Raw genomic sequence first — 24,118 nt, forward strand, 5'->3', positions numbered from 1 at the left:
GTCAAGAAAACAAGATTTCGGATGGTCACGCTGCAGTCCATCCTTCCCCTATTGGGAAAGGGAAACTGGATGTGCTCTATAGACCTTCAGGATGTGCTCTCACATAAAATGAACAGACGCTCCAGAAGATTCCTCCGCTTCAGGCTGGGAACCAGTCATTTTCAATTCAGGGCCCTGCCGTTTGGTCTCACCACTGCCCCGGTGTTTACCAAATGCATGGCAGTGGTAGCTTCTCACCTGAGACGCCAAGGATTCCAGGTGTTTCCATATTTGGACGACTGGCTCCTCACAGCTCCCACCAAGCATCTTCTTCTAATGGCCAGGGACTACACCTTCGCATTTGTCAGAATTTAGGCATTTCAGTAAATTGCGAAAAGTCTGTTTTGTCGCCTTGTCGTACTATTACCTTCATAGGCGCAAATCTAGACAGTCAACATGTCTGAGACTAACAGATCAGAGAACAACAGACATACACAAACTGGTCTCGCCCCGCTTCAGCAGCAACAGAATCAAAGCCAGGTTAGTTCTGAAAGTGTTGGGGATTATGGCTGCCATACCTCTGCTTCCATTAGCCAGATTCCACATGAGAATCCTTCAATGGATGCTCTTCACAATGGTCATACCAGCAACTTCCGATGTCCCACACCATTATGATTACGCAAACATGCAGAAATCATCTTCTGTGGTGGATGTCTTCCTCCGCCTTATTGGGAAGACCCTTTGTTCCTTCCTCCGTTGCTACTCTGACAACGGACGCCTCCTGATCGGGTGGGGGCATTATCAGGGCAGAACTGTCCAGGGCACATGGCAACCAGACGAATGCCACTTGCACATAAATGTTCTAGAGATGAGAGCAGTGCTTTTAGTGTTGCAAGCCCTTCAAGACTCTCTTCCCTTGGGAACGATAGCAATCCAGACGGACAATATGTCTGTAGTGTGGTATATCAACAAACAAGGCGGAACCAGGTCCTACCCCTGTGTCGAGAAGCACTCAGACTGTGGCAATGGGCGATTTCTTCTCAGCGGTTTCTGATAGCAACGCACATCCCCGGGAAGTCCAATCAAATCGCGGACAAGTTGAGCAGAGCTATCCTCATGCCTCACGAGTGGTCTCTGAAAGACTCTGTTGTGAGAGAAATTTTTCTCAAGTGGGGTCAGCCTTGCTGCGACCTTTTCTACTCCCAAAACAGCAAGTGCAGAGATTATTTCACCCTATTCCCTTTACCAGGCAAGCCCAGCAGAGACGCTCTAGTCCAAGTTTGGCCCCGGGGACTTTTCTATGCATTTCCTCCCTTCCCACTAATCTCTCAAGTGATACAGAAAGCTATCGCTCAGAAGGCCTCGTTGATCCTCATTGCTCCTTACTGGCCTCGACAGGTTTGGTTCCCCTTTCTACATCATTTTCTGTTGGAGCGACCTTGGCATCTGGACCTAGTTCCAGATCTTTTGATCCATCAGTCGGGTCAGTTTCATCGCTCCCTTCCCTCTCTGAACCTCACTGCTTGGTTCCTCCAATTCCAACCTTAGCTAGGCTTCCTCAAATATCTCGCCTGTTCGAGATATTTTGATAACTTCCCATAAATCTTCCACTCGAAGATTTATTTAAGTGGAAACGCTTCCTATTGGGCTCAAGTAAGGACATAGATCCTTTCACTGCTTCCATCCAAATGGTCCTTGATTTTCTAGCTGAACTCTTCCATGCAGGTTCATCTCCTTCTACTCTTAAAGTTCAATTGGCAGCTATTTCTAACTTTCATGTGGGCATTTCAGAGTCTGCCATAATGTCCCACAAGCTTTGCAAAGCCTTTTTGAAAGGAGTTTTTCTACTCAGACCTCCTATAAGAAATCCTCCTCCTCCTTGGGACCTAAATTTAGTTCTTAGTTCTTTGATTCTTCCCCCTCTCGAACCTGCAGCCTCCTGTTCTTTAAAATTGCTATCTTGGAACTCTCTCTTCTGGTAGCTATTACTTCAGCTAGAAGAGTTTCAGAACTTCATGCACTCAGCTGTCGACCTCCTTATCTGTTGTTGCATAAGGACAGAGTATCTTACGAACCAACCCGCCCTTTTACCTAAGATAGTCTCGGCCTAACCTAAATCAAAGCATTGACCTCCTGTGTTTTTCCAGAATATTCTAATAGGTCTGAACAAAATTGCATTGGCTAGATGTTCATCGTCAGTTAAGGTACTATTGGGATAGAACCAAACAATTCAGAAAATCTGACCAGCTGTTTGTCTCTTATGCAGAAGGCAGAAAGGGACTTTCAGTTTCAAAGGTATCATTATCTAGATGGCTAACATCTCTGATTTCCCTTGTTTATGAAATTAGACACCAAAGCTGCCTAACAAACCTAAAGCCCATTCCACCAGAGCTTTGGCTACTTCTATAGCCTTCCAAGACAGACTGCCTATTGACACCATTTGTGCAGCTGCTACTTGGGCTACTCCTCACACTTTCATTTCTCATTATAAGTTGGATTTAGCTTCTAGGCATAGAGCTAACTTTGGTTCCACTGTTCTCAAGAGTCTGTTCCGTTAGGCCACCCGGGACAAGGTGCTAGGGACGCGGTCCCATCCAGCAAGAATGAAGTAGATAGACAACTTAACATATAGAAGTTATGTTCTTACCATAACGTTCCATGTTAGTTGTCTTCTTCTCGCTTCTTTCTGCGCCCCACCCTCCTTCCCCTGGCCTGGACAGACCTAGAGGAGTTTGATTGTGACCTCTCTTTCTACCACCTCTTTGTGATAGGTATATGCTCTGCTGTGCATATTTTCCTAGATCAGGCTTAGGTCACCCTTCTCTTTCCCTTTGTTTATAGAGGTGGACTCTTTTCCAGTTTTTCCTGGTTGTATTATTAGCTGGGCCTAGCTCACAAACGAGATCTGAGGTAATTCACGCCTAGCATTGTGGGGTATAGGGGCAGCCTCGAGCTGGTGGAACCAACTCTCGAGCTTTTAGAGTGGCCGAGTCGGAGCCGAGGTCGGCTCCGAACCCATCCAGCAAGAAAGAAGGCGAGAAGAAGACAACTAACATGGAACGTTATGGTAAGAACATAACTTCTATTTTTACCATAACGTTCCATCTGTGTTGTTGTTTGTTCATTACTTCCCACCCTCCCGTTCCCCATCCAGAGGTTCTTGGTTGATCTTATGTACTCCTTTCTGGTAGGTCTGTTATGGCCAGAGGTAGCCACTACTTTTATCTAGCAACTTGCAAACTCGATCTGAGCTAACAAGGAGCAGAGCATTCTTGGTAGGACCTTGACTTGAGAATTTTTGGCTGATGCGAGCTTGATATTGGCCGGCTCAGTTCCGAGGACGGAACCAATAACCCATCAATAATTAATGAATGAATGAAGATCAATACAGGTGGAACGTTATGGTAAGACAACTTTTTAAATGTGGGGCAACCTGTGGTGCCAGTGGTGAATCTGGGAAAATAATTTTGCTGATTCTGTCCTGGGGTTTGCTGAAAGATTTGGACTCTCTCTCCAACCCCCCATCCCCACAATGATTTCTTTCTACCTGTACCTGGTATTGGATGTCCATATTGAACTGCTGGAGTTGAATATCCACTAACTGTTTTTGCTTCTGTAACTATATTATTTGCTACGTTTTGTGCCTAATTTACTATTTCATGGACGCCTAAGCATGACCAATCCAAACAAACCTTTTTAATCTTTTCTTATATGGGTGGTAAGTCCTCTACAAAAGCTGCTGGATGTCCTGAGATTGCTTCAAATGCATCTGTCATGCATTGCAGATATGCATCCATAGTCATTCTTCTGCACTACAGCTTTTATTCTTGCGTAGTTGGGGGGAAGGTGGTTACACTATGGTAATGGATTTTTAAGAGGTTTTCTCGCAGTCTGTCATCTCTGTGCTTGAGTATGGTCACCTAAGATCTTTCTCATATTTTTCTAGAAATATCGAAAGGTGTGGAGTCTTAATACAGCTCTCGGGTCTTTAGTGGTCAGGTTTTGCAACTGTACATGTTCTAAGATTTTTTCATATTTTGCAGTGTGTGTTTGAATAGGAGGATAATCCTACAATGGTTTGAAAATCCACTGTCGTTCATGGCCGTAGTACTCCTAGTAGGTTCAGCCTTGCTATCTCTAGCTTCGGGTTTACTACTTGTAAAGGATGCAGCTGTGTGGAAAGTCCGGGTGTCTTCCAAAATTTGATCTGAGAGTAGTTCCTCAAGTGTAGACCTGTTTGCCTCCTCTCTAAACAATCAGCTGCCACATTTCTACTCCAAGCCTCCTTACAAGAAGGCCTGGAAGACCGATGCCTTTTCTTTTCCTTGAACAGGAATTTCTGTGCATGTTTTTCCACCCTTCCCACTCATGTCCAGGGTACTTCTGAAGAATTCAGAAGGAATACCAACGATCATTTTGATTCCCTTTCTGGCCTAGAAAACATTGGATGTTCATCGTGCATACAGCTGCAGTAATCACAGATGGGTTCTCTGCCGTCAGGCGGTCCCTCGGTCGGCCGAATTCCAAAGTCTTGGTCCGGCGTCGGTTGTTGTCGCTTTCTCTTCTGATGTCAGTGAGGCCAGAGTATACAAGACACAGCCGACGCCATGTTCTTCAGTCTTTTTTGCCGCGCAGTGCCCGAAGCAGAAACAGTTTGCAAGTGCCGGTCGGCCAGCTCCTGAATTACGAATATTTTGGAATCCGAAGTCTTCATTAAAGCTAAGTACCACGTTGGGGAAACTTTTCTTGCCTCAGACCGATGTCAGAAAAAGTTAATTGTATTTCTTGTGGGAAGCAAATACCGCATAAGGATTTCCATTCCCGCTGCATACCTTGTTTGGGCCCAGACCACGACGTCTCGGGCTGTCGCTTTTGCGCTACCTTCAATAAACGCACTATTAAGCGTCGGGCGGAGTTCGCCCAGCACTACTTTGGTAAAGCTTTTGATTATAAAATGTCGTCTGACACTTCGACTACCGTTTTGACCAAAAAACGTAAGGAAAAGGACTGACACGCGAGGCCCGCTGTCCCCGCCGACACCACGCCAAAACAGGCTACGCGTGGTCCGGTTCTCAGCGAGACGCCTTTGCAGTCCCTGACTACCGATGACACTTCTTTGGCGGTGTCGTCTGTACCCGAGACCGCTGGGTCCTCGGCCCTTTCCCAACCGAAGCCTCTGCTAATGTTGAGCCTACTAATGTGGACCGGTCCACCTCCACCCATGGTGTATTTAGGCCCTCATCTTCCCTTTCAATTAAGGCCTTTACTAAATCCAAAGCAGACAGGCAGCCCATGAGGCCTGTTGTACAGGGCCCATCTCCAGGTCCCATGCCTAAAAAACAGATGCTTAGAATGGCTGAGGATTTAATTACTCTTATCAGGGGTTCTCAACCCCCTCCAGACGAGAGACCCAGAGTGGAGGAAGATTCTCCCTCTTCTGATCAGGGATCCATTTTATCAGAACATTCTGATGCAGAGGAACACTCTTAGTCTCCTTTTGAGGATTCGGATGCAGAACGGTCCATTCCCTCTGTATCCCCTCCTGAGGATTTTTCCTTTGGGGAAACCTTACACACCTTGAGGGAACACTTCCGTTGGGAAGGCCAAGACTTTTCAGATTCCAAGAAAAGACTTAAGGAATTTCTTTTGTTACCTCAACACAGACCTCTGGCTATACCCCCTGTTTTGGACATACTGGATGATGTCTATTCGGAGGCTTGTCTTAACCCGGATTCTCTGCTCCTGCACCAGTCAAACCTGATAGGTATTACAGAGTACCCAGCTCTCACCAATTTCTCTTCAAAAGCCATAATGCTGACCCTGAAACCATTTCACAAGGCCCCAAGGGATTGAAGGCCTCCACTGCCAAAAATCCACTTCCTGCAGAAAGGGAATCAAGATCTTTGGAAAGGTGGGGGAAAGGTTTATACCTTGGCCACCCTAGCCATGAGGGCTTTAAATTGTCAGGTTCATATGCTTAAATATCAACAGTTCCTGTTATCACAATTGAGGAACAAAATGTCTCAACCTGAACAACAAGATTTAAAGGAGTTACAGGATATGATGCATAGTGCAGAACAAGTGGGTAAACACACCTTACTATGTGGTTATGATGCCCTAGAGGCCTCAAGTAGAGCGGCAGCTACAGGATCAGTCATTCGCAGACATGCCTGGCTTAGGGAACAAAATTTACCAGATCATGTGAAAGCTAAACTTCTAGATGCTCCTTTACAAAAGGATGTGCTGTTTGGTACTAATGCTGAGGAGATACTACGGAAAATGGAAGAAAAAGCCAAATCTATGCAAACTGTCAAAGCCTTCTTACAGGTCCAACCACCACGTTTTAGCAGAAATTGGCCTTCAAAAAACTGGTCCTTTCCAGCCACTGACAAGCCCCAAAGAGGTAGATACAGACGCACAAGTGGCAGAGGGCAATCACAAGGATCATATAGAGGCCGACAATGGCAAACTCCAGCACCAAGAGGTGGCGAAGACAGTGCACAACAATACAGGAAGCAAACCCAATGACTCCCTCATTTCCATGCCAAGCATGTCTCAGCTGGCGTAGCACCTTTGGGAGGAAAACTAGCACTATTTGCAAGCAATTGGCATATTGTCACAACAGACAAATGGATCCTGGACATTATAAACAGAGGCTACAAATTTCAGTTTCACACTCTTCCAAAAATGAGAGGCATGCCAAACCTGCCACAAAATCAAAGGGCAGAGGCATAACTGCAAATTTCAAAGCTCATAAGCATGCGAGCTATTCAAGAGGTACCTACTCACCAACAAGGTCAAGGTTTTTATTCAAGACTTTTCCTGGTGCCAAGGAAAGGAACCGACTGGAGACCCATTTTGGACTTATCCACCCTAAACACATTTCTAATCGTACCAAAATTCAAGATGCTCACATTACAGCAGCTTCTTCCCATGCTGGGCAAGGAGTTCTGGCTGGTAACATTCGACCTCAAGGAGGCATACCTGCATGTCCCAATCAGACAAAGCTGCAAGAAGATACCTCAGATTTCTTGCAGGTTCAATCCACTATCAATTCTCTGCATTGCCCTTTGGCTTATCTACTGCGCCCAGAGTATTCACAAAGTGCCTGGCATCAGTGATTGCCTACTGCAGACTTCAAGGGATACAGCTTTACCCTTATCTGGATCACTGCCTGATCCAAGCCGACAGCAAGAACATACTTCTGGAACATCTGGCATATGTGACACGGTTACTGCTTTCTCTGGGATATACAATCAACAAAGAGAAATCAAGGCTAACACCATCCCAGAAAATAACTTTCCTGGGTGCCATCTTGGACACAAACACCCAGATGGCCTACCTTACACCAGAAAAACAAGGGCAACTATCTCAGTACTTCAAAATACTAGCAAAAAGTACCAGGCTTACTGCAAGGAAAATCCTGCAGGCTCTGGGATTCATGGCATCTTGCATTCTATTAACCCCATTTGCAAAGCTGCATATGAGGAAACTTCAATGGTACCTAAAAAACCTATGGCCTCAACACAGTCACAGTTTGGAAACAATAATACCAATAATTCCATGTTTGCAAAAGGAATTTCTATGGTGGGCCCAAGCATGTCAAGCAAACAAAGGCCTCCCATTCTGCAAGCCTCAAGCAAAACAAGTCATAACCACAGACGCCTCAGACTACGCATGACGAACAAGTGCATTCAGCACCTTCACATCAATCAAAAAGAAATGCTAGCAGTAATAAATGCAATTAAGCTTTCAAGGACTTCCTGCATCCAGGACAATTACTGATAAGAACAGACAACACCACGGTAATGTGGTACATAAACAAACAAGGAGGAACACATTCATACCCCTTGCGCAGACTAGCCATGACTTTTTGGAACTTGGCTCTGGAAAGACAAATCGAACTTCAAGCACAGTACTTGCCAGGATTGGAAAACACACTGGCAGGCAATCTAAGCAGAAAAATGACAGATCCACACGAATGGAAGTTGCATCCTCAGGTGTTTGCAGAAATAATCCAAGCATGGGGGAGGCCAGACATAGATCTTTTTGCCTCCCACAGGAATCATCAATTGGAAAAGTTTTGTTCAAAGACCTTTCACCCAAAGGCCTGGAGAGTGGACGCCCTTTCATTCAGTTGGACAGCATGGACAGTTTACGCATTCCCACCTCTGCCTCTTCTGCCCAAGGTGCTTTTAAAAGCAAGAACAGACAAACCGAAGATGATACTGATTGCTCCAGATTGGCCAAGGCAACACTGGTACCCACTCCTGAGGAGCCTAACACATACTCCTCCCTGGTCCCTGCCTCTAATGCCTCTTCTGCTGACTCAGCACAGCTACAAAACTCTTCACAGTCAGCTGAAAACACTCAATCTCGCTGCATTGAAAATTCCTTAACACCACAACAGAACCTACTCTCCAAGGAGGTACAGGATGTCATTTTGGAGGCCAGAAGGCCAGCTACTAGAAAAGCTTACTCTGCAAAATGGAAGCGGTTTTGCTCTTGGAATGAGGAAAAAGGCCAGGACCATAGAAAACTGAACTTGCCCCAGGTATTACAGTACCTAGCGGAGCTATTGAACAGTGGACTTTCTTTTCTTCCATAAAATCCATGCCTCAGCCATCTCTGCAGAATTCAACACGGATCCTCCTTTATTTTCTCACCCACTCTTACGACAGTTCCTCAGAGGGGCTAAGAATATAAGACCACCAAGGAAACAACCAATACCAGCCTGGGATCTTAATTACATACTAGAAAAATTAACATTGCCTCCTTTTGAACCAGCTGCCTCAACAGATTTGCAATATTTGTCCTGGAAGACAGCCTTCCTTCTGGCCATCACTTCAGCTCGTAGGGTTTCTGAACTTCAGGCCCTCATGGCGGTGCAGCCCTTTCTCATTTTCCATCAGGACAGGGTTTCCCTTCGTACCAACCCATCATTTATGCCTAAAGTGGTATCCAGGGTAGCTTTAAATCAAGCCATACACCTACCCACCTTTTACCCCAATCCTCAAAACAAAGGGGAAAGGCTGCTACACTCCTTAGACATCCATAGGCAGCTTTGTTATTATTTGGACAGAACAAAGTCCTTCAGGAAATCAAAACAGCTCTTTGTGTCCTATGCTGTAGGGGCTCAAGGGAAGCCAGTTACAAAGCAGACTATTTCAAAGTGGATAGGCCACTGCATACGGTTTTGTTACTCCTATCCTGGGAAATCTGTTCCTGCAGGTATCAGATCACACTCCACCAGGGCCACAGCTACCTCTACAGCCTTCCTCAGAGGAGTTCCTACCAAAGATATTTTGGAGGCAGCCACCTGGAGTTCTGTACATACCTTCACAAAACACTACCATCTGCCTTTATATTCCAGAACAAGAGCAGGCTTTGCCACTGCTGTTTTGCAGGGCATTCTGGCTCAACCCAGTTCCTCCTAGTACCTACCACCCAGTGCATAGCTTTGGGATTCTACCCATCTGTGATTACTGCAGCTGTATGCACGATGAACATAGTACAGTTTTGTACCTACCATAAATGTAGATGTTAGAGTGCTAATACAGCTGCAGTACAGGTTTCCCTCCCTCCTTCCCCACTTGGTAAAGGCATGAGGCCTAGCAACCTCTTCATACTACCTGACTGGGTTATCCGGCTATGTTTTATTTGCTTGCTACTACTGATTTTGGATTATATTGCATTGCTTGTATATGCATATAAGCACTATTTAGGTATTGCCTTCCTTTTGGGGGCACCTGACATCTGGGGCAAGAAAGACTGAAGAACATGGCGTCAGCTGTGTCTTATATACTCTGGCCTCACTGACGTCAGAAGAGAAAGCGACTACAACCGACGCGGGACCAAGACTTTGGAATTCGGCCGACCGAGGGACCGCCTGACGGCAGAGAACCCATCTGTGATTACTGCAGCTGTATTAGCACTCTAACATCTACATTTATGGTAGGTACAAAACTGTACTTTCTCCTTTGTAAATGGCCAGGGGCAGTTACCAGCTTCCTCATAGTGTATCTGCTCACACAAGATCAGGGGTGTTTGATACTGCCCAACCCTAATATACTTCAAATGACTGCCTAGATGATTGGGAGTTGATTCCCTTTTAGGCACTTGTTCACTGCAGATACGCAGCAGGTACTAATGGAGGCAAGAAAGCCTGCTACTAGAGGGTTCTATATTAGCAAATGGAAAACATTTTCTAGTTGTTGCCAATAACATAAACAGCACCCATTCCAGGGCTAGTTGTGCTGTGGTTTTACGATATTTATGAGGGTTACTAAGTTACTTTCCTATGGCCTTTCTTTTCCATCGCTGTTCATTTATCAGCCATTTCAGCATGTCTGTTCATGGAGCTTCGTCTTAGGCATTCTCATGTCAAAATTTTTTGAAATAGGTTTTTGCTACAGGGTCCCCTTCTTGGTATCTTAATTTTGTGTTAGAGAAGCTAAAACTTGCTCCATTTGAACCAGCTAATCTGGCTGACTTGAGATTTTTACTGACGTTCAATATAAAGTGTATGAAATAGGGGTTTATCTTTTTATTCTGGCCTCAACAGTGGATGTGTCTCAAGTGCTAACTGAATTTAAACTTTTTGTATGGAAACTTAATTTGAAAATAGCCTTTAATGCTTCTAGTGATACAGGTACTGTTCCAGTCCAAATGAGTAGTACATGTATACCTTTCAGTAATTTTGTGTCGGTCTTTGTGAAGCTTGTGGGAAAGGTGATCTACAAGTTTTTTAGTGTTGAAAGCAGAGAGGTAAATGTTGTAATTTTGATTAAGGAAGAATATGAAGCTATTTCTTTAGTGCAGAATAAGTGTATAGTTATCAAGCCAGCAGATAAAGGTAGAGGTGCAGTTGTATTTGACACCTCTTATTATTTGAGCATGATGTTTGAAATGTTAAATGCATGGATTTCCTTCATTTAATTGACTTAACGTAATGTCGAACGTTATAATGTTAAGACTAGAATGTCAAATCCTCAAAAAACTGAAAAGTTAAATGTTAGTCTTGGATTTGACGGTCGTGCTGTAGATTGTGAATTAGTATAACTTTCAAGAGGTGATATATATATATATATATATATATATATATATATATATATATATTTTTTTTACTCAAAATTTTTATTAAGTTTTTCCATATCTTCAAATAGATTGAACCATAAATAGTGAAACATAAGAGGTGATGACATCTTGTAATTAAACATGGCGGAGATGAGTTTTTTGGTGGAAGCTAATTTTTGCAGTAGTAGTTTGTGTGTGTGACAAATGGGTAAGTAACTTTTTGTTTTTGAAATCCATTTGTGGTGGTAGTAGTGTCAGTGGTGGGAGTAAAGAGTAGGAGGATAGTGTGTTGGATATGTGTAGGTGTTTTGTCTACAGAACAGGTGCATGTGTGAACGTTATGGATATCATGGTACAGTGGGGGATCGGAAAATTTAACTTTTTTCTCCACTGTATTGCTATCTTGAAGTTGGTATATTTACTGGTATAGGTGGTGGTGGGGGATAAAGCCCCCAACATAGTGGGTGCAGGTGGGCTGAACCTCCTTGCAGAGATGTGAAGGTGTTATTTTGAGTGTGTTAATTGGATGGGTTGTTTTAGGGTATAGAAGGGAGGCATGCTAGGTGTAGTTTGCAGTAATTTTTTCAATGTTATAAGTTTCGAAGTTTAGAGTGACAATGTTATGTCTTGTTGACGTTTTGTTTTATATGTAGTAGTGGTCTCGACGTTTTAGGTTTAGATGTTTTGGTTGTTCGATGAAATGAAGTAGATCTTAAATGCACATGATTATTTAAATATCACAAATCATGCTGTTCATGATACTATTGATAGAGTTGATTCAAAAATAGAGAATGTATTTTGTAATGGTTTATCTGAAAGAGTAATTATTTATACAGCAATACAACCACAGTTCCTTTCGTCTATGGAATCTCAAATTCACAAATCACTCCGTAACCCACCCTTACAGCCTCTTGTTCCAGTCAGAGGTGGGTGACTGAGCCAATTTACAAATTTTTGGAGAGTGAAATGAAAGTGGCTTTACAAACATCAAATACCGTAATTAAGGATACAAATGATTTTTTAGAGCAAGTGTCATTCAATCCCATGACATTAATTATTGTTGTTACCCTTGACATCGATTCGCAATTTACATCCATTCTCAACCATTTCAATGCACACTTTTTTGGGGGAGAGATTCTCTCAAGCAAGCTTAGCACATTTCAATGTTGAGTTTGTTGGTTAAAACATCTAACAATGTACTAAACAACATTTTTATTTTTATCTTTCAGCAACAATATTTATTTTAAACAGGTCAGTGGTGTGGCCATGGGTATGCCTGTGGGCAGCACATAGCTAATATTGTAACGAATTACTAGGAAAATCTTCTCTAATTCTTCAGATAGTTATTTTAAGAATGTTGTTTTTATAAGCATTTTGTTGATTTACCTGTTTTTTTTTTATGTGGCTGTCTGATAGGGAATAAAGTCCTGCAATGCTATTTGCACACAATAAGCTTTTTAAGATTTAAGAAAAATGTTGGTCAGATAATTTTCTGGATGTTGTGCTAATTAAAGATGTCAAGGGGCAAATTCAACTACTTTATATACTAAGGAAGTAAAAAGCTGTACATATTTATTAAGGGACAATATGCACCCGCCATTTATTTGCAGTAATATAGTTATGAACCAAATGATTAGGCTAGCAAGGTTAAATACAGAAGACAATTGGCTGTTGAATCAAATAGATACTGTGATGCAACACTTTAATAAAAGAGGCTATCCTGGGGGTAAGACTTCTGAAGGAGGATATAGTTCTGAAGACTAGGAACACATTATTCAGACCCACCTTTTCTAAACTGAGTAATATTACTGATTAAAAATAGTGTAGTCAATGAAGTTAATAATACTTGTAGGGATGTATTTACTTTTGATTGTAATATAACAAACGTTATGAGTATAAGTATTGGTTATGAGTATAAGTATTGGTCTAATTTTTCACAAGTTCCAGAAGTTAAAGATTTGTACGACAAAGGTCCTTATTTTGATTACACGAGAGAGTACAATTTAAAAAAAATAGTTTGTGCTCTAAAGAACAAGTAAAAATAATGTGTGCACCAATAGAATTGGGGTCATATGCTTGTAATAAATGTAATTTTTTCTAAATTTTATATATACAAAAAAAATATCCATCCCCTGTATAATACAAATTTTATTTTGAGAGTGTATGGTACTTGTGAGATTACCGAGGTGGTGGTGGTGCTGCAGTGGCGGTAGCGTTGTCGCCAGTAAGACGCTGTCCGTTCGATTCTCAGCTAGGCGTGGAGACATGCGTGAATGGGCATACCTTCGTTGAAGGTTGTGCGTCAGCTGGTAACTCTGTACGTAAAAGTCGACTACCAATCATTAGCGGACTGGAGTTCCGCTGTGGCGACCCCTAACCAGGAAAAGCCGAAAGACATGCACACACACACACACACACACACACACACACACACACACACACACAATGGTACTTGTGAGACAAGGAACTTGGTCTGTTTGGCTAAATGTTGTAAAGTGTTCTGCATATTACATAGGTAAAACTAGTCAACAATTGAAAGAATATGCAGTCACTTATCAAAAATAAAAAGGGGTGTTGAGAATAATGCATTATTTAAGCATGTACATGGTACAGATATAACAATCATGAACATGTGTACTATTTCCACAGGTTAGAGGTGATTAAAAAAAGTGCTGAGAATGAAGAAAACAAGTGGATTTTACATTTTAGAGCAGAGTTATCCACCTGGATTAAATTTTATGTTTAGTATTAAACCGGTTTTAAGACCTTTACATAATAGGGTAAAATGATGTATTTCTCTGTTTTAATAGTTTGTTTCATGCCTAATAGTTTTGTCTCCTTTAAGTTTTTGATTGGTTCTAATTAATTGTTTTAATGTCACATGACTTCAAATGTGTATAGAAGGTGCATCTCTAATATTAGATATGTTATTGCCTGAGGAAGCATTGTGATTGTGAGTTTACTTGCATTAAACTTAATTTTCAGCTTGTGACTTCGGACTGCTTGTAATGATTGGCTTTTGTTGGATCTTGGCTTTTCCAGATTTACATATTAGGTTTTTGCTTATTGCATATTAAAAATCTGCAAGTAAATAGTGTGAGATTGAAATAAGTACCCATTTCTTTAAAATCATAGTACAGACTTATATACAGTGACTTAGGGGGGTGGTGTGGAAATGGAGCCATTTAAGTTTGTGTTATAATAGTAATGCAGACACCCCACCCGGGCTTATAATGGATCTTCCTAAATTACTCTCTAATGAACTTCTGACAGCAATGTCTTTTATGCATTTTAAGGCATTCTGTGTTCTCTTCTTAAAATATTGTTCTGTAAACCTTTTAAGACTTTGAAGTCATACATTATTATGACTGCAGATAATGTGGACCTGTCCCATACAACTGTTTGTTCATGGTCAGCCAGGATTCAACTCCTGGTATGATGTGCAACTTTTTGTGCTTGCAGTTGCTACAGTTTGCTTTTACTTTGGCCTTATATCGCTTTCAACAAATGAGATGCAAGTGTCTTTACGTTTGCATTTTCTGTAACTTTCCGTATGTGCAGATGTTTGTTTGTTGAACATGACGGCTGTGGATTTTCACCATCTTTTTTTACGCGGACCAGACATTTTTGGTGCAGTCTCATTTTTAAAGTGTTTACATAAGATGTCTCTTTGCTTTGTTTTTAATTGACAGTTTAGTGTAATAAAAGGTATTTTGGGTTGTTGCATCTCCAAAGCAAAGTCCTGTATTAGTTTGCACACAGGCTGTTACGCTTTTTTTGTTTGTTTAATAAACTTATCCTTCTGTATGTATTAATGTCAGAATCTGTCATACAGTATACTTCAAACAATTTCATATACTTGCACTTGGAAATGATTTCCTCCTACTACCAGCTTTTAAATCTTTTGGGGAGAAGTTGTTTGGAAGATAATTCTGTATTTTTTACCCTCTGAAATGAATGCACTTTGTGGATAAGCTCATGAGCAGTGGATATTATAGTTGACACGCCTGTTCTGGGTAATGCTGGATTTATTGCCCAGCAGTTTGGCGGGTTTGGTCACGAGGGCGAAGCCCCGAGTGGCCAAACTAAGCCAACCGTGGGTAAATCCAGCATTACCCACACCTACAGAAGTGGTTATTATTATTATACAATGACATTGTTTAAGAAAAAAAATAATTACTTTTCTTAAGCAATGGCATTGTATATCGCCTCCCTTGCTGCCATTCACGCTGTTCGGTATTTCATGCGGCAGTTCTGATGTACTGCACATGCGCCATGCCTTCACAGTACATCAGAACTGTGGGCAAAAGCAATGGAGAAAGCAAGATCTCCTGTAGCTTTTACAACTGTTTTTAAGCTTATGTTAAATGAGTTTAACATAGTGAGACAGCTTTTAAATAAAGCAACGGAGAATCTCTCTCTGTTAAACTCGTTTAACTAACATAGCGAAACAAGTGTGAAAAAGAGTTATAGTAGAAGTCCGGTGACCGGACCTTTTTCCATTACTATAACTCTCATATACTTAACGTGCACGCTGACCAATCAGCGTGCACGTTTTTGAATATTTAATGGGGGGGTATTTGTATAATTGTAGATACTGTCTTGTGCACTATTTTTATTATTGGGAGCCTTTGTGCTGGTCAGTATTGTTCTTAAATGACTCTGTAGAACACAGGTTCTTGGACTGCTTTGTAGTAAGCACCCCTTAAACCACAGAAAAACCCTTGTTCCTCTGCGCCTAGATTATCAAAAAACTTTTAGCTTCCTTATCGTGAAAAAAGTGTCAAATGCCCTTAATAACCAAGCACTTGCCTTAGCAGATTTTTTTTTTGCATGCTTTGCAAATAACACACATTCATCAATTACTACCTCTATTTTTTGTCAACTTGCATATAACGTTTAATACTAGGTGCACAATATTTTCAGACTCTCGTAGATTTTCTCAAACAGGACTGGGCTTCATTATTTGAATTTGTGGGTACAGGCAAATAATAAATTGAAGTACAGACAAATAATAAATTGAAGTTTAGCTGTGAGAATGGCAGGGAGATGGTAACACCCTGGCTAAGGCAAACTGTCAGTTTGAGGTACCATGGTGAAACTTGCAGATCTTTGAGTTTTTCAGTACGTGGTCTTGGTTGCTTGGCTATTAAGAACATGAGAAGTTACTAGGAAAAAGTTGCTGGACCATAAGCATGGCTCTTACCAATCTTAACTAGGAAAAAGGTATTTGTCCTAAAACTCTTTCTTAGTGACACCTGTAAGGAAAGCACATTAATAGTGCTGATTTTGAGGAGGGCCGTGCATTTGTAATCCTTAAATCTAAATCTGCTGAATACCATCTGTTTTTGAAATGAAGCTGTAGTGCTACGGTGCTTGATTTGTATGGGAAGATTGCCCCTTCGCTGAGGGATGCATTGGGCCCATTGAATTGGTTTGTGCTTTTTTTTTTTTTTTTTTATGCCACCTGGATTTGTTGCTGGTTCTGCTGAGGTACAGGAAATTTGCATTCCGTTAAGATGAATTGAACTAAAATGTTATTTTTATTTTATATTTGTTGGCTTCGATCGATAGTCCAACTGGATGCATGTCCATTTTCAGCGGAGGCCTGGGGAGAAAAGCTCCAAGGGTAAGCAGATACAGCATTACATAATACCAGCATTCTGGATTACAGACAGACTATTTACAGTGATTACATAAGTAAGCAAGAGTTAAACAATGTTCCACAGGTTAGGGAGTTAACCCAGCCGTGAAGTCAGGATTAAAATTAAATTACAGAGTAGCTGGTTACACAACATTCTAGAGAGAGTTAGCCAGGCTTGTTCTTGATGACACCCTTGATTACCAGGTTATGCCAAATGTTGTTTGAGTCTAGTTTTTAAATTGACCCTAAGGTAGAAAGTAAGGTAATAAGCTGGAGAGAGTTCCAGGGTCTGCTTACAGAGTTATTGCAAAGAGAAAGTCACCGGCTGTGTTATTAATTTGCTAGTCTCGAATTGGTAGAATTTGTTAGAGTGATCCAAGTGTCTAGGAGTTATTATAAGGGTTGATATTTTTAAGTGCAGGAAAGTATTTTCCCGATTATAGAGGATTTTATAGGCTTATTACATAATCAGTTGGTTATACTCGGATTAGGCTGGTGTAGTTCAAGCCACCCAAGCTGATTTTAGGATTGATGCAATGATGTGGCCTGGAAAGGCAGCCCAGTGGCAAACCTGGCAAATGTGGTTGTAGCAAATTGAGAGTTTAAGGACAGTCTTGTTTAAATTCCCGAGAGTAGAGGGATGCATGAAGGGTTGAAAGAAGGTGAAGAATGCTATGCGGCAAATTTTAGCTGGAGGGGTTAGGAAGGCTTTTTATTCTGTGGAAAGTGACCCTAGTTTTTATTGATGGTTTTGATAGTTTGGTTTCTAACATGTGTGCCTTGAATTTTTAGATTATTATCTATGATGAGCTACCTAATAGTTTTGTAGAAGGGTCAGAGGGAGGAGATTATTGGCCTGTCATTGAATTCTATGGTAAAAATTAAGCGGTAGACCTCATTGTACAGTGAAAATAACAGCATTTTAGTTTTTGGGATTTAAGATCAGACTACGTTCCAGAAAGCCAGTTTTCTATTGTATTAAAGGTGGTCTGGGTAGCTGACCATAACCATTGAATTTAAAATCTGATCACCCTTTGGTCAGCTATTTTGGGTGGCATCATTCTTGGTGAAGGAAGGATACTGCTCAGGGTTAGGTTTATACCTGCCTGGGCTACATAATCAGAGAGCTCCTCATGTCTCTTTCATGTAGTCCAGGGAGGCACGCCTCAGGTCGCTCACACCAGCATGGACAATGACTGTGTCATATTTGTACTTGCCATGGAGTGACCCGAGTGCTTGTGTTATGTGGCGGATTCTAGCGCCCGACAGGGCAGCTTACTGTGACCCTCTCCTTGTTCAGCCTGATGAGTGGGACGCCAGTGTGTCTGACTATGGAGTCACCTATGACAAGTATGTTTGGTGTTGTATTTGGCCTTAAGGGCTGTGGGACTGCTTTGCACACTGCTTTTGTGGTTTATGTGTTGCTTGTGGGGTGTCTTGAGGTAGCAGTTGTTTGGTGTCTGCTTGGAGGCCTCTGCTGTTTAGGTAAATTTTTACTCAGAGCCTCCGAGTATGTCTTTGTGTGTTTATGTGTTTGATTCAGTGGAGTGCAGCATTATGTGAGGCTGGTTTTGTGGTGTGTAGTTGCCTTCTCCTCCTGTCTGGTCTTGCCAGTCCTGAGTTGAGAGAGCTCAGCCTCCAGTTTGGCTAAATAGCTGCATCTCTCGCAAGTATTTGTGTTATGTGGGAGGAGGAGAGGGTTGTCTGTGTACATGAGGCAGTTATAACATTGCCTCAAGATTCCCAGATTCACAAGCTGGACCGCCGGAGAGAAGATTGACAACTGACCTTGACATGCTAGAATAATATTGGGAAACTTAATTGAAAACAAGGGCCAGTGGAGAGTGAGGGTGTAGTGCTTTAATTTTAGTGCTGACTTATATAATTGCTTTAGTGAGCAAGTGCCAGGTAACTTGAGTGCAATGTGTTACAAGTAACTAAATGCAAAAACGACAAACAGTAACTTTCTTTCAAGTGAAACAAGGAAATAAGTACAATAAGCAATGCAGATATCACTAGTGATCCACAGAAGCTGAGAAGTTGGATTAGGTGGAATTAGCTTCCAGGAAATAACAAGCAAACAAACAACAAGCATATAAACAAAGCTAGATTCAGTAGGCCTGGATCTAGTCTATGCTAGAGCAAACAAGGTGAACCAATTTCAGTAAGATACAGTTCAAATATTCAGGCACTATAAACCTTCAACCAGAAAATTCCCAGCTCAGAAGGGCAGAGTCCAGCCTCTTCTCCCACAAGAGTGCAGACCACTAACCTTCTTAATGTAAAATAACTGGCCTGAAGCCCAAGTGCTCAAAACCAGAACTAATACACTTGGACACTGGGCTCTCAATCAGCAGTTCCCAACTTAGAAGGATGAAAGCTACCTGTCCTGCCACCACAGTGCTTGCCACAAACCTTCCTAATGTAAAACAACTGTTCTGAAGCCCAAGTGCTTAATCCAAAAGACTTGAATGATAGCTACACTTTAATCAAGTTACAACCAAGCAGTAATAAATACCATTGAATACTTTAGAGAATGTCTGATTAGTGTCAAGTTACACAAACAAAGCTAGATCCAGCAGGCACCAATCCAGTCTATGCCACAGCAAACAAGGCGCACCAACTTCAGTAAGGAACAGTTCAGATATGCATGCACTATAAGCCTTTTAACCAGAAATTCCCAGCTCAGAAGGGCAGAGTCCAGCCTCTCCCACAAGAGTGCAGACCACGAACCCTCTTAATGTAAAATAACTGGCTTGAAAGCCCAAGTGCTTAAAACCAGAATTAATACACTTTTAGAATAACAGACACTGAGCCTCAATCAGCAGTTCTCAACCTAGAAGGATGTAAGTTACCTGTTCTGCCACAACAGTGCAGACCACAAACCCTCTAGTGCAAAACAACTAACTGGTCCGGCCCAAGTGTTTAAACCAAAAGGCTTAGAATGAGTTACACCAAGCAGTAATAAATACAATTGAGTATTTTAAGATGATGCAAAGTAAAAGAAGTAGGTAAAAACACAAGTACAGTAAAAGCAGATGAAAACCTTTTTTTTTTTTTTTTTTTTTTTTTCTGAACAAGTGCTGAGATCAAAGAAACAGATTTGAGTGCTGAAACTAGAAAACTGGCTAGTTATAAGAAATAAACAAGCTAGGAAGGCTTCCTCAAACACAGAAGGGCTTGGGGCCTGAAGCCAACAAATAGTCTGTACCACTTAACAAGAAAGGCAGGAAATAAGCTTAATTTTTTTTTTTCTATTTCCCAGATGCTCTTTGTACACAGTAGGAGTGCCTGAAATCAGAATATGATCTCACTGCACTCAGTTGAGTGAGCAAATGAGATGGGCCCAGAGGCAGGCTGAGGGGCGGCAGTTCAATGCCACCAAGATTAACACCAAAACAAAACCGGGGTGGTGGGAATAACTGAAGAGCAGAATAACTTCAGATAAAATTCTTCAACACTCCTTCATACACAGTTTAAATCAATTTAAATACTGTATTTTTAAAAAAAAGTGCAGAAAAGGTACTTAAATTCTCTTATACGTCCAGTTGAATATAACCAAGTTTTTAGCTGGCCAAGCTGAAGTTTTAAAGCAGGAATTATTTCACATGCACCAGTTTAAATATGCAAGGACAGGAAGTCAAAGAATGTGGCTACCCCACACCTGTAATTACTAGCAACAACAAAATTCAGCCAACACTAGTTTTAGTTCAAGTTACTGAAGAGCAGAATAACTTCAGATAAAAATTCCTTCAACACTCCTTCATACACAGTTTAAATCAATTTAAATACTGTATTTTTTAAAAAAAAAGTGCAGAAAAGGTACTTAAATTCTCTTATACGTCCAGTTGAATATAACCAAGTTTTTAGCTGGCCAAGCTGAAGTTTTAAAGGTCCTTATTTTGATTACACGAGAGAGTACAATTTAAAAAAAATAGTTTGTGCTCTAAAGAAAAAGTAAAAATAATGTGTGCACCAATAGAATTGGGGTCATATGCTTGTAATAAATGTAATTTTTTCTAAATTTATATATACAAAAAAAATATCCATCCCCTGTATAATACAAATTTTATTTTGAGAGTGTATGGTACTTGTGAGATTACCGAGGTGGTGGTGGTGCTGCGGTAGCGTTGTCGCCTTACAGTAAGACGCTGTCCGGTTCGATTCTCAGCTAGAGCGTGGAGACATGCGTGAATGGGCATACCTTCGTTGAAGGTTGTGCGTCAGCTGGTAACTCTGTACATAAAAGTCGACTACTAATCATTAGCGGACCGGAGTTCCGCTGTGGCGACCCCTAACCGGGAAAAGCCGAAAGACACACACACACACACACACACACACACACACACACACACACACACACACAATGGTACTTGTGAGACAAGGAACTTGGTCTGTTTGGCTAAATGTTGTAAAGTGTTCTGCATATTACATAGGTAAAACTAGTCAACAATTGTAAGAATATGCAGTCACTTATCAAAAATAAAAAGGGGTGTTGAGAATAATGCATTATTTAAGCATGTACATGGTACAGATATAACAATCATGAACATGTGTACTATTTCCACAGGTTAGAGGTGATTAAAAAAAGTGCTGAGAATGAAGAAAACAAGTGGATTTTACATTTTAGAGCAGAGTTATCCACCTGGATTAAATTTTATGTTTAGTATTAAACCGGTTTTAAGACATTTACATAATAGGGTAAAATGATGTATTTCTCTGTTTTTAATAGTTTGTTTCATGCCTAATAGTTTTGTCTCCTTTAAGTTTTTGATTGGTTCTAATTAATTGTTTTAATGTCACATGACTTCAAATGTGTATAGAAGGTGCATCTCTAATATTAGATATGTTATTGCCTGAGGAAGCATTGTGATTGTGAGTTTTACTTGCATTAAACTTAATTTTCATAGCTTGTGGCTTCGGACTGCTTGTAATGATTGGCTTTTGTTGGATCTTGGCTTTTCCAGATTTACATATTAGGTTTTTGCTTATTGCATATTAAAAATCTGCAAGTAAATAGTGTGATATTGAAATAAGTACCCATTTCTTTAAAATCATAGTACAGACGTATATACAGTGACTTAGGGGGGTGGTGTGGAAATGGAGCCATTTAAGTTTGTGTTATAATAGTAATGCAGACACCCCACCCGGGCTTATAATGGATCTTCCTAAATTACTCTCTAATGAACTTCTGACAGCAATGTCTTTTATGCATTTTAAGGCATTCTGTGTTCTCTCCTTAAAATATTGTTCTGTAAACCTTTAGACTTTGAAGCCGTTTACATTATTATGACTGCAGATAATGTGGACCTGTCCGCTATACAACTGTTTGTTCATGGTCGCCAGGATTCAACTCCTGGTATGATGCAACTTTTTTGTGCTTGCAGCTATACAGTTTGCTTTTACTTTGGCCTTATAGCTTCAACAAATGAGATGCAAGTGTCTTGTCGTTTGCATTTTCTTTAACTCGTATGTGCAGATGTTTTTGTGGAACATGACGGCTGTGGATTTTCACCATCTTTTTTTACGTGACCAGACATTTTTTGGCAGTCTCATTTTTAAAGTGTTTACATAAGATGTCTCTCTTGCTTTGTTTTTAATTGACAGTTTAGTGTAATAAAAGGTATTTTGGGTTGTTGCATCTCCAAAGCAAAGTCCTGTATTAGTTTGCACACAGGCTGTTACGTTTTTTTTTTGTTTGTTTTAATAAACTTATCCTTCTGTATGTATTAATGTCAGAATCTGTCATACAGTAACTAAACAATTTCATATACTTGCACTTGGAAATGATTTCTCCTACTACCAGCTTTTAAATCTTTTGGGAGAAGTTGTTTGGAAGATAATTCTGTATTTTTTTTACCTCTGAAATGAATGCACTTTGTGGATAAGCTCATGAGCAAGTGGATATTATAGCAATAACCCACGCCTGGGTGTGGGTAATGCTGGATTTACCCACGGTTGGCGTGGTTTGGTCAGGCGGCCCGAGTGGCCAAACAAAGCCAACCGTGGGTAAATCCAGCATTACCCACACCCAGAAGTGGGTTATTGCTATTATACAATGACATTGTTTAAGAAAAAAAATAATTACTTTTCTTAAGCAATGGCATTGTATAATGCCTCCTTGCTGCCATTCCGCAGCTGTCTGGTATTCTGCGGCAGTTCTGATGTACTGCACATGCGTATGCCTTCACAGTACATCAGAACTGTGGGCAAAAGCAATGGAGAAAGCAAGATCTCCGTTGCCTTTTACAAACTGTTTTCGCTATGTTAAATGAGTTTAACATAGTGAGACAGCTTTTAAATAAAGCAACGGAGAATCTCTCTCTGTTAAACTCGTTTAACATAGCGAAACAGTGTGAAAAAAAGAGTTATAGTAAGTCCGGGCGACCGGACCTTTTTCCATTACTATAACTCTCATTTACAACGTGCACGCTGACCAATCAGCGTGCACGTTTTTGAATATTTAATGGGGGGGTATTTGTATAATTGTAGATACTGTCTTGTGCACTGTTTTTATTATTGGGAGCCTTTGTGCTGGTCAGTATTGTTCTTAAATGACTCTGTAGAACACAGGTTCTTGGACTGCTTTGTAGTAAGCACCCCTTAAACCACAGAAAAACCCTTGTTCCTCTGCGCCTATATTATCAAAAAACTTTTAGCTTCCCTATCTTGAAAAAAATGTGTCAAATGCCCTTAATAACCAAGCATTTGCCTTGGCAGATTTTTTTTTTGCATGCTTTGCAAATAACACACATTCATCAATTACTACCTCTATTTTTTGTCAACTTGCATATAACGTTTAATACTAGGTGCACAATATTTTCAGACTCTCGTAGATTTTCTCAAACAGGACTGGGCTTCATTATTTGAATTTGTGGGTACAGACAAATAATAAATTTAAGTACAGACAAATAATAAATTGAAGTTTAGCTGTGAGAATGGCAGGGAGATGGTAACACCCTGGCTAAGGCAAACTGTCAGTTTGAGGTACCAGTGGTAAACTTGCAGATCTTAGTTTTGGTAGTCGGTCATCTGCTTGGCTATTAAGAACATGAGAAGTTACTAGGAAAAAAGTTGCTGGACCATAAGCATGGCTCTTAATCACCAATAGGAAAAAGGTATTTGTCCTAAAACTTTCTTAAGTGACACCTGTAAGGAAAGCACATTAATAGTGCTGATTTTGAGGAGGGCCGTACTAGTAATCCTTAGTTCTAAATCTGTGAATACCATCTGTTTTTGAATGAAGCTGTAGTGCTACGGTGCTTGATTTGTATGGGAAGATTGCCCCTTCGCTGAGGGATGCATTGGGCCCATTGAATTGGTTTGTGCTTTTTTTTTTTTTTTTTTATGCCACCTGGATTTGTTGCTGGTTCTGCTGAGGTACAGGAAATTTGCATTCCGTTAAGATGATTGAACTAA

At 40.9% G+C, this 24,118-nt stretch overlaps 1 protein-coding gene across 1 annotated transcript in view; it reads left to right on the forward strand.

The window, feature by feature from the left end:
* SYS1 (SYS1 golgi trafficking protein) overlaps positions 1-24,118 on the forward strand; it is a 262,613-nt gene that overhangs the window by 83,538 nt on the left and 154,957 nt on the right. The window contains 1 exon segment of the mRNA XM_044090116.1: positions 17,492-17,519. Within this exon segment, the coding sequence (XP_043946051.1) occupies positions 17,492-17,519 (28 nt within the window).

The sequence above is a fragment of the Protopterus annectens genome, chromosome 12.part0, assembly GCF_019279795.1.
Source record: "Protopterus annectens isolate FY-2018-M chromosome 12.part0, PAN1.0, whole genome shotgun sequence".
Taxonomy (NCBI): Eukaryota; Metazoa; Chordata; order Ceratodontiformes; family Protopteridae; genus Protopterus; species Protopterus annectens.